Here is a 14,150-nt window from a genome sequence, read left to right as displayed (position 1 = left end):
ATTAAAAAAACTTGTTACTCCTGTGGAACCTTGTGCTTAATTCTCTATTTGCCTATAGGAACCTGGCTCCCTCCTCCAAATTACATGTTTGGGAAAAGACTTCCAACCCTTTCAGATATCTTGGATCCCTAGTGCAGACATCTTTCTTTATCATCTTTCACAGTGCCACAGGTGGTCAATGTTCAGTCATGATTTGCATTTGTAGAGCTTGCATGAAAGGTCTCCCTGGAATACCGTTTCAGCCTAAGAAATGATGCACTTGTAATAAAGAAGCAGGTTGATAAACTTAATTCTTGGAATTCTTACTATGAGGAGAGAATAAACAGCCTAGACCCATACAGTTTTGGAAAATGTAAGTGATCAGTTTGAAATTTACCAAATTCTTACAGGCTCTGACAAAGTAGTTTTGTCTTTTAATCAGAATCTCAAATGGAATCAGCCCTTCAGGACAGAGGAGATCTCTTCACTCAGTTTAGTGAATCTTAGAATTTACCACCTAAAGAGTGCTGTGGATGGTTAATGTCAATCATTGAGAATACTCAGAAGTAGAGGTCAATAGGTATCCGAATATAAAGAATATTTTACAGATACAGCATTAGTACAGGAAAATGGTGTTGCTATTAATTTGAGATTCGTACACTCTTGGCTACTAATAGTGTTTAAAGATCAACTATGATCTTATTGGATAAGCAGAACAGGCTCAAGCAGGTGAGTGGCCAATTCTTCCTTCTGTTTATTTTCCCAAGCTTTTGCGTTCAGTACAAAAGATCTATGGTTGAATTTATAGGAAACCATGGCTAGAATTCTATATAATTCTTTCATATATAATAGAATTCTATAACGTCGACAGTGCTTCTCCTTTATTGATGCTGCCTGGCCTGCTGTGTTTCACCAGCATTTTGTGTGTGTTGCTAGAATTCTACATATCGTTTGGTTTCCTAAACTAAATAATTCTATAATGTCGACAGTGCTTCTCCTTATAGATGTTGCCTGGCCTGCTGTGTTCCAGTAGCATTTTGTGTGTGTTGCTAGAATTCTACATGTTGTTTGGTTTCCTAAACTAAATAACATTTTTTGAGATGTTGCTGAAAGGTTTACTATGTTTCCAAGCATAGAGAGGCAGTTCAATGATGAGAGAGCCAGCGATGTAGACCTACATTCTTTGAATGACATTTCATGGCTCTGTTTTTTGAAAAATGGCCGTGAATAGATGAATGCTTGAAAAGAATTGTCTTTGTAGGTTAGTGCAGATCCTGCAATCAAGGTTTCAGGATAGGGTGTCATCTATTTAAGACCAAGTTAATTTATTCACATTTGAAGACTGGTTATCTGGAATTCTTGTATTAATTGGGTTTAGATACTTAGTTGTGTTTATTTGAAATTTGTACATATTTGACTAATGATGGAATGTGTAGGCTATAAAGATGTAGAAAGAAAATGGAATTTTGTAAATGTTCAGCCATGATCTTGCTCAGTGTAGTAGGCAAGTGACTAACCTGATCAACTTCTGATTCTATTTTTATGTTCTTGTGTGTGACTTCACTATAACAGAACAATGACATCACTTGGGAAACCTGAGGAAATTTCTGACCTTCTGAAGTCATGCAAGTCAATGGTTACCACTGAAATACCAGTTGTATAAACTGCAGCATTTAAAAACTTGTTTCTGAATGTTTTAACCTGGATGACAGATTTAGTTGCAACAAATACTAAAAGTTCTGGAAAAGAGGCTTTTATTTTACTGTTAGTAACCAATCCAAATTGATTTGCTTTATTTTTATATAAAATTGCAATAAAAGGGGGAGTACTAGTAAATTAGCAGAACTTTTTAATCAGAATTTCTACCCTATGCTGCCTGTCTCATTCAAGTAGCTTTAAATTTGAAGCAAAAATTTCAAGAGTAACTTCTAGAAAACGCACCATATAGGAAAACATTGTTGTTTCCTTGTGTACTATTGAGCCATGGGAGGAGAGAGTTTTTATGTACATGTGAACTTGCTGTTTGTGGGATGCACAAATCAGCCATGACAAATATTTCAGTTAATGTAGCAGATATTTTTAATGTTCTTTTATTAAAGTTTTAAATTCAGTTTCTTTGCATTATACACACTTTACAACTTAATCGATACATCTGAGCTATGCACATTTTGAAAATATTTCAATTTTAACTAAAAAGTTCAAACAATGCAAAATGATTAATTACTGGATATAACTTGTTTATTCTTGCACAGCCTCATCCTCGTAGATCCTGTTTCTAAAAGGCAGCTATCCACCTATGTTTTGAATATTGCTTCTGTACCTAAGCAAATTATACATTCCTAAACATTTAAAGCATTAAAATTGGCAGTTTGTCACTTTAAGCATACCTGTCCTTCTATGGCTTTTCATTCTATGCTATTTCTCCTTATAGTTTCTCCCACATGTTTGTTTATTTTCGCAGGTCTTTTTCCATCTCGTATTTATAGTCTTGTAGCCTGTGCTGTATGGACTTGCCGACTAACACAGATTGTGTGAGAGGGTATGTCCAAAGGGTTATTGATGATCAACTTAATGGGTAAAGATCAAGAAATATGAGAGGCTGCAGCATTCAAAGAAATCTGGATGTCCTAATGCATGAGCTGTAAAAGTCATATATGCAGATACAAAGAGATTTGCAAAGCTAACAGAATTGTTTATTGCAAGAAGAATTGAATGCAAAAGTAGGGTGATTATGATTCAGTTATATAAGGTATTAGTGAGACCACACATGGAGAACTGCTTACAAAATTTAAACAAGAATGTAAATGCTTCAACTGTGATTATTTAAACAAATCCTTATAAATGAATGTAAATTATCTTCAGGAATTAGTTTCATGCCTTTCAGTGGGTTGACACTGTTAAGTTGATAAAGGACTAATGTTTTATTTTTGCCTAACACATTTGTATTGTTATTAAAGAAAAGTGTATGTTTAAAAAAAAATGGTATGGATAGCAATTGACAAAGGCTGGATAGTATTTTCTCATTTTGCAAGTTATTCATTTGCACATCAAAGCTTTGAGGCAGAATAAGAGCACAGAGGGTTTCAGAAATGATAGGTGTTCATGTAATTGTTCAATGTCTGTGTTTTGCTATATTTCTGATATCTCTGTATAAAGGATTCAGTATGTAGCAAAAAGAACCTTTTCAGTTCTTTAGGTAACATATTTGCTGAAGTATAGTTTTAAATGCATTTCTGTATTAATTGTCTGGAGTTATGTGGAATAATCATTCTTTCTAATCGACCTGATGTTTTTTTTTAGACCTTTGCTTGAGCTATAATTTTTCTTCTATAACATAATCCAAACTGTATGATTGGTTTGCAAAAACAAAATATTTAAAGAAGTTGAGACATTTTTACTCTTTTCACAAACTAGTTTGGGCTCCTTTCTGTAAGAAAAGATGTGCTGTTGTTGGCGAAGGTCCAGAGGAGGATCAAGAGAATGATTCCAGGAATGAAAGGGTTAACATGTGCATTTGATTCCAAGTGATGGGCAAATGACTGACTAGATTATGTAGGATGGAAGTGTACAACATTCTTCATAAAGAAAATCTGCATTAAAAAAACTTCTACAAAACTGCTATAAAGCATATTTGATATTTATGACTAACTGACTAACTTTTTTTTCTCTTGTGCAATTGAAGTATTTTAGCCTTTCATATTTCAGGAATGGTTGAACATGAATTTTGTAGTTATGTCCAGGAAATGATCATTCAATGCATGAATTCTTCTAATTTAGGCTGAAAAAGAAAATCCTGGTCTCACTCAAGACATCATAACTAAGATCCTGGAAAAAAATTGTGTGGAAGTTAATTTCACTGAATCATTGCTGCGGATGGCTAGTGACGATGTTGAAGGTATGACACAAAACAGACACTCAACATCAAAATTAGTTTTAAAGATTTGAGCTATGATTAATTGATGACAATATAGTATAGCAGTAAAAGAAGCAACTGATTAAATGAGGCTGTATAAAACTGAAAAGGTGCTTTGCTAACGTCCTGAAATAGTGGTCTTCTAAAAAATTAAAAATACTCGGGTCATGTATGATCTTTGGAGAAGAAATGGAAAATATTTTGGGTCAGGTCTTTCATCAAGACCTTAAGTTGACCTTTTCCTGATGAAAGGGAGTTAACTTGAAATATTAAATCTATTCCACTCTCCAGTTTGTTGTGAATCTCTAATAAATTTTATTTCAGATTTTTGTATTTGCTATGTTTTGGTTTTAAGGATCCTTGCAACTTTTCACTTTCTATACAAAATTAATTATACAAAGGTGTAAGCAAATACCTGGTTAATGGACATGTACAAGGATGCTGGTATAAAATGTTTGAAAAGTAGTTTATAGAGTTAAACTTGGCATTGCAGTCATTAGTCATTGTTGGTTTTCTTTTTATGGCTCTAAATTGAATCTTTGGAAATAGCCTTGCGTATGCAGTCTGAATTTTCATCAGCTACCTGCAGATGTAACTGAAATATTCTGGTACAAATCAGAGGTTACAAAAGGTGTACCTCTGTTCCCATTTATGAAACGGAGTTATTCCTGGAAAAATCTTAATTGAAAATTTGTAAAGCCTAGAACGAGTAAACAGGACATTCTGTAAATGCTGGAAATCCAGAGCAACCCACATAAAATACTGGAAGAATTCAGCAGATCAGGCAACATCCAAGGAAAGGAATAACAAGCCAGTGGTTTGGGCCAAGACCCTTTATCATGAATGCAAAGGAAGGGGAAAGAAGGCAGAATAAGATGGTGTTAGGAGAGAAGGAGTACAAATTAAAAGGTGATGGGTGAAAACAGCTGAGGGGGATGTTTAATAGGTGGGGAAGGAGTATGAAGGGAGAAGCTGGGAGATGATAGGTGGAAGAGGTAAAGGCTGAGGAAGAAGGAATCTGATCAGACAGGACAGTGGGCCATGGGAGAGGGAGGATGGGGGGGGTACTAGAGCAAGTTGATAGGCAGGTAAGAAGTGAAGCTGTAAGAGGGAAGCTAGAGTGGGCAAAGGAAAAATCTAGTAGGGGGGGGAGAAATTACTGTAAGTTGGAGAGATCTACGTTCATGCCATCAGGTTGGAGGCTACCCAGATGGAATATGAGGTGTTGCTCCTCCAACCTGAGAGTGGCCTCTTGGTGGCAGCAAAGGTGGCCATGGGCATGTTGAAATGGGAATGGTCAGGGGAATTAAAATGATTGACCACCAGGAAATCCTGCTTGTCACTGATGTTGAGGCCACACTGGGAACATCAGATACAGTAGACAACCCCAACAGACTCAAGTGACGTGTTGTCTCAGCTGGAAAGACTGTTTAGGGCCCTGAGTGGAAATGAAGGACAAAGTGAAAGTGTACTACCTCTGGCAGGGATGAGTGCCTGGAGGGGAGAAACGAATGGACAAGGGAGTCACGGAGAGAACAGTTGTCAAAGAAAGAGGTGAGTTGGGGAGGTGAAGATGTGTTAAGTAGCTGGATCCGGTTGAAGAGAAAGTATTGCTAGATGTGGAGGCTCATGGGGTGGTAGGAAAGGGCAAGAGGAACTCTCTCTCTTAAAGCAGTGGAAGATTGGGTGAGTGCAGATGTCCTGGAAATGAAGAGATGCAGGTGTGGGTGGCATCAGTAGTTGAAGAAGGATGACATCTGATGCTCTGGAGAGGAAAGCCTCATTTTGGAACAGATGTGGCACGGATGGAGGAACTGAGAAAAGGGAATGGCATTTTTTGCAATTGACAGGATGGGAAGATAGCTCAAGGTAGCTGTGAGACTCAGTAGATTTATAAAAGATAATCAGTAAGCAGCCTGGTCTCCAGAAATGAAAACAGATTGAGTAAGGGGTGGGAGGAGGAGAGGTGTCAGAAATGGACCGAGGGAATTTAAGTGCAGGTTGTAATTTGGAGGCAAAATTGATTAAATTGAGCTCAGCATGGGTGCATGAAGCAGCACCAATGCAGTCATCAATGTAGCACAGAAGGAGTTGGAGAGTGCTAAGTAAAGCCATGTAACATGTAGGCAACAAAAAGGCAGGCAGAGCTAGGATCCATGCAGATGCCTTGGGTTTGGAGAAAGTGGGAGGAGTCAAATGAAAAATTGAGTGTGAGGAAGGCCATAAGCATGTGTATAATTAGACTATTCTGCTCACTGAGTCTGCTTCATCATTTCATCATGGCTGATTTATTATCCCTCAACTCATTCCCTGTAACCTTTGACGCCCTGACTAATCAAGGCCCTATTAACTTATGCTTTAAATATATTCAATGACTTGGCCTCCAGCTGCCTGTGACAATGAATTCCAGAGATTCACTACTTTCTGACTAAAGAAATTCTTCCTCATCTGCATTCTAAATGGGTGTCCCTTGTTTCTGAGGCTGTGTCTTCTGGTGCTAGACCTCAAATCATCCTTCAAAACTCCAACAAGTACAGGCCCAGAGCCATCAAACAGTTCTCACATTTTAACCCTTTCATTCCTGAAATCATTCTCATGAAACTCCTTTTGGACCCTTTCCAATGCCAGCATATCTTAGATAAGGGGCCTTACTGTGGTCTAACAAATGCCTTATAAAGCCTCAACATTACATCCTTGCTCTTGTATTCTAGTCCTCTCAAAATGAATGCTAGCATTGCATTTGCCTTCCTTGCCAACGACTCGAACTGCAAGTTAACATTTAAGGAATCCTGTACAAGAACTTGCAAGTCTTTTTCCACCTCTGATTTTTGAATTTTCTCTGCTTAGAAAATAGTCTACACCTTTATTCCTTCTACCAGAGTGCATGACTTTGGTAGTGTAACTTCCCTACACTATGTTCCATCTGCCACTTCTTGGCCCATTTTCCTATCTGAGTTCTTCTGCATACTCACTTTCTGTTTTTAAAAGTTTCCCAATCCCAGTAATGTTTGCTGTATTATATGCCTGCTCCCTTTTTATGCTGTCTTTGATTTCCCTTGTCAGCTGCAGTTGCCTCATCCTTTAGAATACATCTTTGGGTTAGATCTATGCTGCGCCTTCCAAATTGCCCCCAGAAATTCAAGCCATTGGTGTTCTGCTGTCATCTCTGCTTGTGTCCTCTTCCAAACAATTTTGCCAGTCTCTCTCTCTCATATACTTCTGTAACTCCCTTAGTTCCACTGTAATATTGATACATCTGACTTTATCTTCTCCCCCTCAAACTGCAAAGTGAATTCTATTATGATCACTGTCTCCTAAGGGTTCCTTTATCTCAAGCTCTCTATTCAAATTTGGTTCATTACACAACATCCAGTCTGGAATTGCCTTTCCTGTAGTGGGCTCAACCACAAGCTGCTATAAAAAGCCATTTCAGAAGCATTCTACAAACTCTTGGGATTCAACACCAATCTGATTTTCCTCATTTTAGCATTAATGTTCTAGTACAATTTCAAGAGCTACTTCTAGAATACTCTATTGTAGGACCTCAGTATCAGAAGTGCACTGAAGAAACTTTGTAACCATTTTAGTTAGCAGCTGAGAATACATGTTTCCTGTCTTATTCCCAGTTGAGCATCTGAATGAAGATTTGGTTTCATTTAGTCATTAGTGGTCAATGGTACAAATAAAGTAAAATTTAAGAGCATCTTCAGAGTGCAGTGAATCAGCAGAAGCCTGATATCATGAAAATTCTAATCATATTATTCCTCATGTTGCACAAAAGGTGGTTCATTTGTAAATCCTTGAGAGAAATACAGCAATGTAAATGTATCTAAATGATTTCTGCTAGTGCTTTCTTACTCATGCATGCAGTTTTCTCTTCATAGAATATATGATCGACAGGCAAGAACCAGAATTTCGGGAACTTAATGACAAAGCACGAGCACTGAAAAACATTCTCAGCAAAATTCCTGATGAGATCAACGATAGGGTCCGATTTCTTCAGACAATCAAGTAGGTATTGTGTATCTCAGGTCAGTCAGACTGATCTAAAATTTCATTGTGTAACTAACTTAATTTTCTTCTCCACCCTTTCTAATCCTATAAGTGCATCGTTCTTTTCATTCGCTCTCGTACTCAAAATTACATTTCTGCAACTGTCAAATTGCTGAGCCACACCTCTGCTTGAATGATTCCCCCTGAATAGTATTCATTGCTCTCCCTAAATTGTAAGCAATAGAAACTTTTGCACAAGTATGCCATGTAACAAAGTTAGCCTTTTTTTGCCAGTATGGCTGAATGTAATGATGCCATTCTCCTATTCCCATCTTTCAAATTGCTTATGTTCCAGAGTTTGTGTAGTGCAAAATAACCCCAGGCTGTTTCTTTACTCAAGAAGTTTGTCTTAAAATCTTTCTTTTAATGTGTGTATTTCTAATACTGTCCCATAGGGGCCAGTTATTTAGCTTGTCCATCATCAGATCAGCTGCCTGTGCCTCTCCTGCCTTGCTTCTTTCTGCTGCTGTCATTTGGCCTGAGCTTTCATCTTTAATTGTTTGTCCTATCTCCCCCTCATGCCTTCTCTGAGTCTATCTGGCCGATAAGATCATCTCAACGTTATTCACACTCACTCTGCATGCCATTGTTCCTCTCTGGCTCCCAAAATAGCTGATAGTTTTCTATGCTTGGGCAGAGTACCTTCTGAAGATGTCATGATCTTCAGGAAAAAATAGAATCTCTAATCCCTTACCTATTCGATTTTCTGATCCCATCCTTGCTAATCATCACCCCATCTCTGACCTCCCTTTCCTCTTGTCCTTGTACATACTGTCCAAATTCATGCCCATGTTTTCCAGGTTTGAAATATTCCAGCTATGTTTCTGCTGTCACAACACACTAAGCTAGCTCAAACCCATGTCAATATTGACATATCACCTCATCCATCCTAACTAATCTGCATGGTTAGTTACTCTTATCCTTAGTGCTCTTGGTCTGAATTCAGATATAGATAACCACTTTGTTTAGGTTATCTGTAACTGAAATCATTTGTACTTTGGGTATTAATGAATTGTTACATGTTTTTCTGTAAATTGTCATTCATAATTTTTCTTATTATTTAAAATCATGCTAGATACCAATCATCCACTGCACATGTAGTTTCTGACCTATATCGGTTTGCAATTAAGTAACGCATCAGTTTTAACATTCTTGCCTTGATTTTCACATTCCTGCATAGACTCCTGATTTCTTTCAGCTCCACATCACCCAAAATATCGGCATCCATTTTCTGACCTCCTGAGAGCCTAATCTTAGCCTAATAATGGAAGTTGTCCGTTCATTTCCAGAGGGTGTACCTTGAAATTTCTTCCCTAACCCGCTCTACTTTTAAAATTCTTTCCTCACTCAAAATATCTCTTTTTTGTAACATTAATGTCTGCCTTATATTTCTTTCTGACTCCACGTAAAACTTTTGATGTGTCTGTGAGCTACCCTCAAATAGTTTGCCCCCAAATTGGAGAAGTATTGTTTAGATTTTAGGTACAGATCCACTGAGATACTTGCTGGACGCAAGTTACAGAGACTTGTACATATGACCTTTCTTTTGAGCTCTTTTCATGTGAAGATCTCCATTATACTGGCTCAAATCAAATATTTTAAAAAAATATTTGGGAATACTTTGACCTTCAAAGTATACATTTTAAACCTTCCCTGATGTTTCTCTCTGTTCTAGCCCCATTTCTGTGAATCTGTATTCCTAATCCTTTTGCACTATGCTTAGATTTTTTAAATGGATATTTCTGTTTTGATCAAATCTTAAAATTTATTTTAATAAGGTCACTTCAAGTGTGTGTATTTTTTGTAGCTTTCATCAAACTGTCCCAATCCCCACCCCATTGTAAAATTGAATGGCTCATTCAAAAGTCTTTTCAAGTGGTGAACCTTGCTCCCAGTACAGATTTCTGTGGAAAAACTACTCCCTTTTAAAATCCTCAGCTGAACCCCTCTCTTTCTTTAGTATCACGTTCAGATAAAACAGGTTATTTGAATTGTTGAATGTTTAGTGTGTTGAGGTACAGTTGTAAAATGGATAGCTGTGCAAACACTGATTTTTGTCATCCTCCTTTGATTATGATTGTTCTAACCCAAATGAATACACTAATCTTTGTAAGGCTGCTGTGTCTGACAGTAAGTAACTTGCATTAACTTCTGTTCAATATTTGTTTTATGTTAATACATTTTAAAAGCTATTGAGGATCAAATGTTGATTAATCTAAAGTTGCGGGCATTTTGTGATACCAGCCATTCAAATGACGTTGGCAATATGGTGACAGTTTGTGTGTAACTCACAAAACTTGTAGGTACACTTTTTATGAAGTACAATCACTGCAATTTGTAGTTGGTGATTTCCCTTTAAGTAATGTACTTTTTTGACTGTCCAAATGAATTAGTTCATTTATGAACTGAATGACTCACTAGACTTGACTGTCAATATGCAGGCATGGCACCTGTAAGCAGATGAAGGTTCATTGCCATGGCCAGAAGAGAGATTGGCAGGGGGACTCAAAGCCAGACTAAAACATCTGTATAAAATTCTCTGCCCAGCATCTTGTTAGCAAATGTACAGTCATTGGAGAACGAGATAGAGGACCTAAGGGCAAGATTGCTGTATCGAAGGGAAATGATGACTTGCTGCATTCTGTTTCACAGACATAGCTCACCTCAGACACACTGAATATGGTGGTCAAATCTGAGAGCCGATTTGAAGAGAGCAAGAAGTGGGGGTCTGTTTTATGATGAACTCTTTGTGGTGGTCCCTCAAAATAGTATTGTTGCACGCCTGTTCTCCTGACCTGGAAATCCATTGTTTAAGTGCCGTCCATTCTACTTACCAAGAGAGTTCTCGTCTCTGAGAATTTGCCTACTACCAAAGGCAGCTGTTAAACCAACACTCAATGTATTGAGTGCTGTGATCAGCAAACAAGAAACTGCCTACCCCATGACTTTCAAATCTTTGCTGGGGATTTCAATCAGTTCTGCTTGAAGAAATATCTGCCCAATTATCATCAACTTATATCAGCAGTGGTCCTGACACACTCAACCTCTGTTACTCTATGATTAGGAATGTCTACCATTACATAGCTAAACCACATTTTGGTCTAGAAAGAAAAATAAAAAGTAATAATAAATAAGCAATAAATACCAAAAACATGAGATAAAGAATCCTTGAAAGTGAGTCCGTAGGTCATGGGGAACAGTTCAGTGATGGACGAGTGAATTTGAGGGGTAATAACTGTTTGTGAACCTGGTGGTGTGGGTCCTGAGGCTCCTGTACCACCTTCCTGATGGCAGCAACAAGAAGAGAGCATGGCCTGGATGGTAAATGTGGTCATGGGAGGCAGAGCAACAGTTACAGAATTGCTTCAAATCAGTGCACTGGGCCATGTTGAAGGACTCGTCAAAGGATCTGAACGAATATGCTATGGTTGTCACAGACAGTCAGTTGTGGATAAGTATGTCCCAACAAAATGATTCAGAGTCTTCCCCAGCCAGAAGCTCTGGATGAACCAAGAGATCCACAATCCATCGGAGGGCCAGATCAGTGACATTCAGGTTTTGTGACCAAGTAAAATACACAAAGTCTAGGGACGACCTCTGGAAAACCATCTCACATGCAAAATGGCAATTCCAGATCAAACTTGAATCACAGGAAGATGCTTGACAGTTACAGCAGGGCTTGAATGTTACCACCTCCTACAAAATGAAACTAAATGACGTGTGACGGCAAGGTTTCATTCCCCGGTGAGCTAAATGCCTTTTATGCTCACTTTGACCAACTAGGTATGGTGGCATTTGTAAGATTGCCCACAGCCCCCTAAGACCCTGTAATTTCAGTCCCTGAAGCCGATGTGAGAAGATCCTTCAACACAGTGAATCCACAGAAAACGTCTGACCCAGACAGTGTACAGTCGCTCTAAGGAGAAAAGGCCGAGTTCACTCAACCTGTTTTCATAAAGCATGCTCTCCAATCCAGGCAACATCCTTGTAAATCTCCTCTGCACCCTTTATATGGTTTCCACATCCTTCCTGTAGTGAGGCGACCAGAACTGAGCACAGTACTCCAAGTGGGGTCTGACCAGGGCCCCATATAGTGGCAACATTACCTCTCAGCTCCTAAATTCAGTTCCACGATTGATGAAGGCCAATACACCATATACCTTCTGTATCCAGAGACCTTCTTAACCACAGAGTCAGCCTGCGCAGCTGCTTTGAGCATCCTATGGACTCGGGGCCACAAGATTCCTCTCCTCCACACTGCCAAGAGTCTTACCATTAATACTATATTCTTCCATCATATTTGACCTACCGAAATGAACCACTTCACACTTAACTGGGTTGAACTTCACTGCCACTTCTCAGCCCAGTTTTGCATCCTATCAATGTCCTGCTGCAACCTCTGATAGCCCTCCACACTATCTTCAACACCCCCAACCTTTGTGTCATCAGCATACTTATTAACCCATCCCTCCACTTCCTTGTCCAGGTCATTTATAAAAATCATGAAGAGTAATGGTCCCAGAACAGATCCTTGAGGCACACCACTGGTCACTGACCTCCATGCAGAATATGACCTGTCTACAACCACTCTTTGCCTTCTGTGGGCAAGCCAGTGCTGGATGCGCAAAGCAATTTCCCTTTGGATCCCATGCCTCCTTGCTTTCTCAATAAGCCTTGCATGCGGTACCTTATCGAATGCCTTGCTGAAATCCATATACACTACATCTACTGCTCTTCCTTCATCAATGTGTTTAGTCACATCCTCAAAAAATTCAGTCAGGCTTGTAAGGTACGACGTGCCTTTGACAAAGCCATGCTGACTATTCCTAATCATATTATACATCTCCAAATATTCATAAATCCTGCCTCTCATGATCTTCTCCATAAACTTACCAACCACTGAAGTAAGACTCACAGGTCTGTAATTTCCTGGGCTATCTCTACTCCCTTTCTTGAATAAGGGAACAACATCCACAACTCACCAATCTCCGGAAACCCTCCCATCCCCATTGATGATGTAAAGATCATCACCAGAGGCTCAGCAATCTCCTCCCTTGCCTCCCACAGTAGCCTGGGGTACATCTCATCCGTTCCTGGTGACTTATCCAACTTGATGCTTTCCAAAAGCTCCAGCACATCCTCTTTCTTAATATCTACGTGCTCAAGCTTTTCAGTCTGCTGCAAGTCATCACTACAATCACTAAGATCCTTTTCCATAGTGAATACTGAAGTAAAGTATTCATTAAGTACCTCTGCTATTTCCTCTGGTTCTATAAACACTTCCCCACTGTCACACATGATGGGTCCTAGTCTCTCACGTCTTATCCTCTTGCTCTTCACATACTTGTAGAATGCCTTAGGATTTTCCTTAATCCTGCCCGCCAAGGCCTTCTCATGGCCCCTTCTGACTCTCCTAATTTCCTTCTTAAGTTCCTTCCTGTTAGCCTTATAATCTTCTAGATCTCTAACATTACCTAGCTCTCTGAACCTGTTGTAAGCTTTTCTTGACTCAATTTACTTACAGCCTTTGTCCACCATGGTTCCTGTACCCTACCATAACTTCCCTGTCTCATTGGAACATACCTATGCAGAACTCCACACAAATATCCACTGAACATTTGCCACATTTCTTCCATACCTTTCCCTGAGAACATCTGTTCCCAATTTAAGCTTCCAAGTTCCTGCCTGATAGCCTCATATTCCCCTTACTCCAATTAAATGCTTCCCTAATTTGTCTGTTCCTATCTCTCTCCAATGCTATTGTAAAGGAGATAGAATTGTGATCACAATCTCCAAAATGTTCTCCAACTGAGAGATCTGACACCTGACCAGGTTCATTTCCCAATACCAAATCAGTTACAGCCTCTCCTCTTGTAGGCTTATTTACATAATGTGTCAGGAAACCTTCCTGAACATACCTAACCAACTCCACCCCATCTAAACCCCTTGCTCTAGGAGATGCCAAGCGATATTTGGGAAATTAAAATCTCCCACCACAACAGCCCTGTTATTATTACACCTTTCCAGAATCTATTTCCTTATCTGCTTCTTTATATTCCTGTTACTATTGGGTGGCCTATAAAAAAACACCCAGTAAAGTTTTTGATCCCTTCCTGTTCCTAACCTCCACCCACAGAGACTCCGTAGACAATCCCTCCATTACGTCCACCTTTTCTGCAGCTGTGACACTATCTCTGATCAACAG

General features: G+C 39.0%; 1 protein-coding gene across 3 annotated transcripts in view; it reads left to right on the top strand.

The window, feature by feature from the left end:
• Positions 1-14,150, top strand: part of pdcd10a (programmed cell death 10a) — a 42,179-nt gene that overhangs the window by 20,501 nt on the left and 7,528 nt on the right. For all 3 annotated transcript variants that reach the window (XM_073041034.1, XM_073041031.1, XM_073041033.1), the window contains exons 4-5: positions 3,757-3,874; positions 7,777-7,903. In XM_073041034.1, coding sequence (XP_072897135.1) covers positions 3,757-3,874; positions 7,777-7,903 — 245 coding nt within the window. The remainder of the gene's footprint in view (positions 1-3,756; positions 3,875-7,776; positions 7,904-14,150) is intronic.

This window comes from Hemitrygon akajei, chromosome 3 (genome assembly GCF_048418815.1).
Source record: "Hemitrygon akajei chromosome 3, sHemAka1.3, whole genome shotgun sequence".
NCBI classification, from domain to species: Eukaryota; Metazoa; Chordata; class Chondrichthyes; order Myliobatiformes; family Dasyatidae; genus Hemitrygon; species Hemitrygon akajei.
Note: the sequence above shows the minus strand (reverse complement) of the source record. Positions and strands in the feature narration are given on the sequence as shown.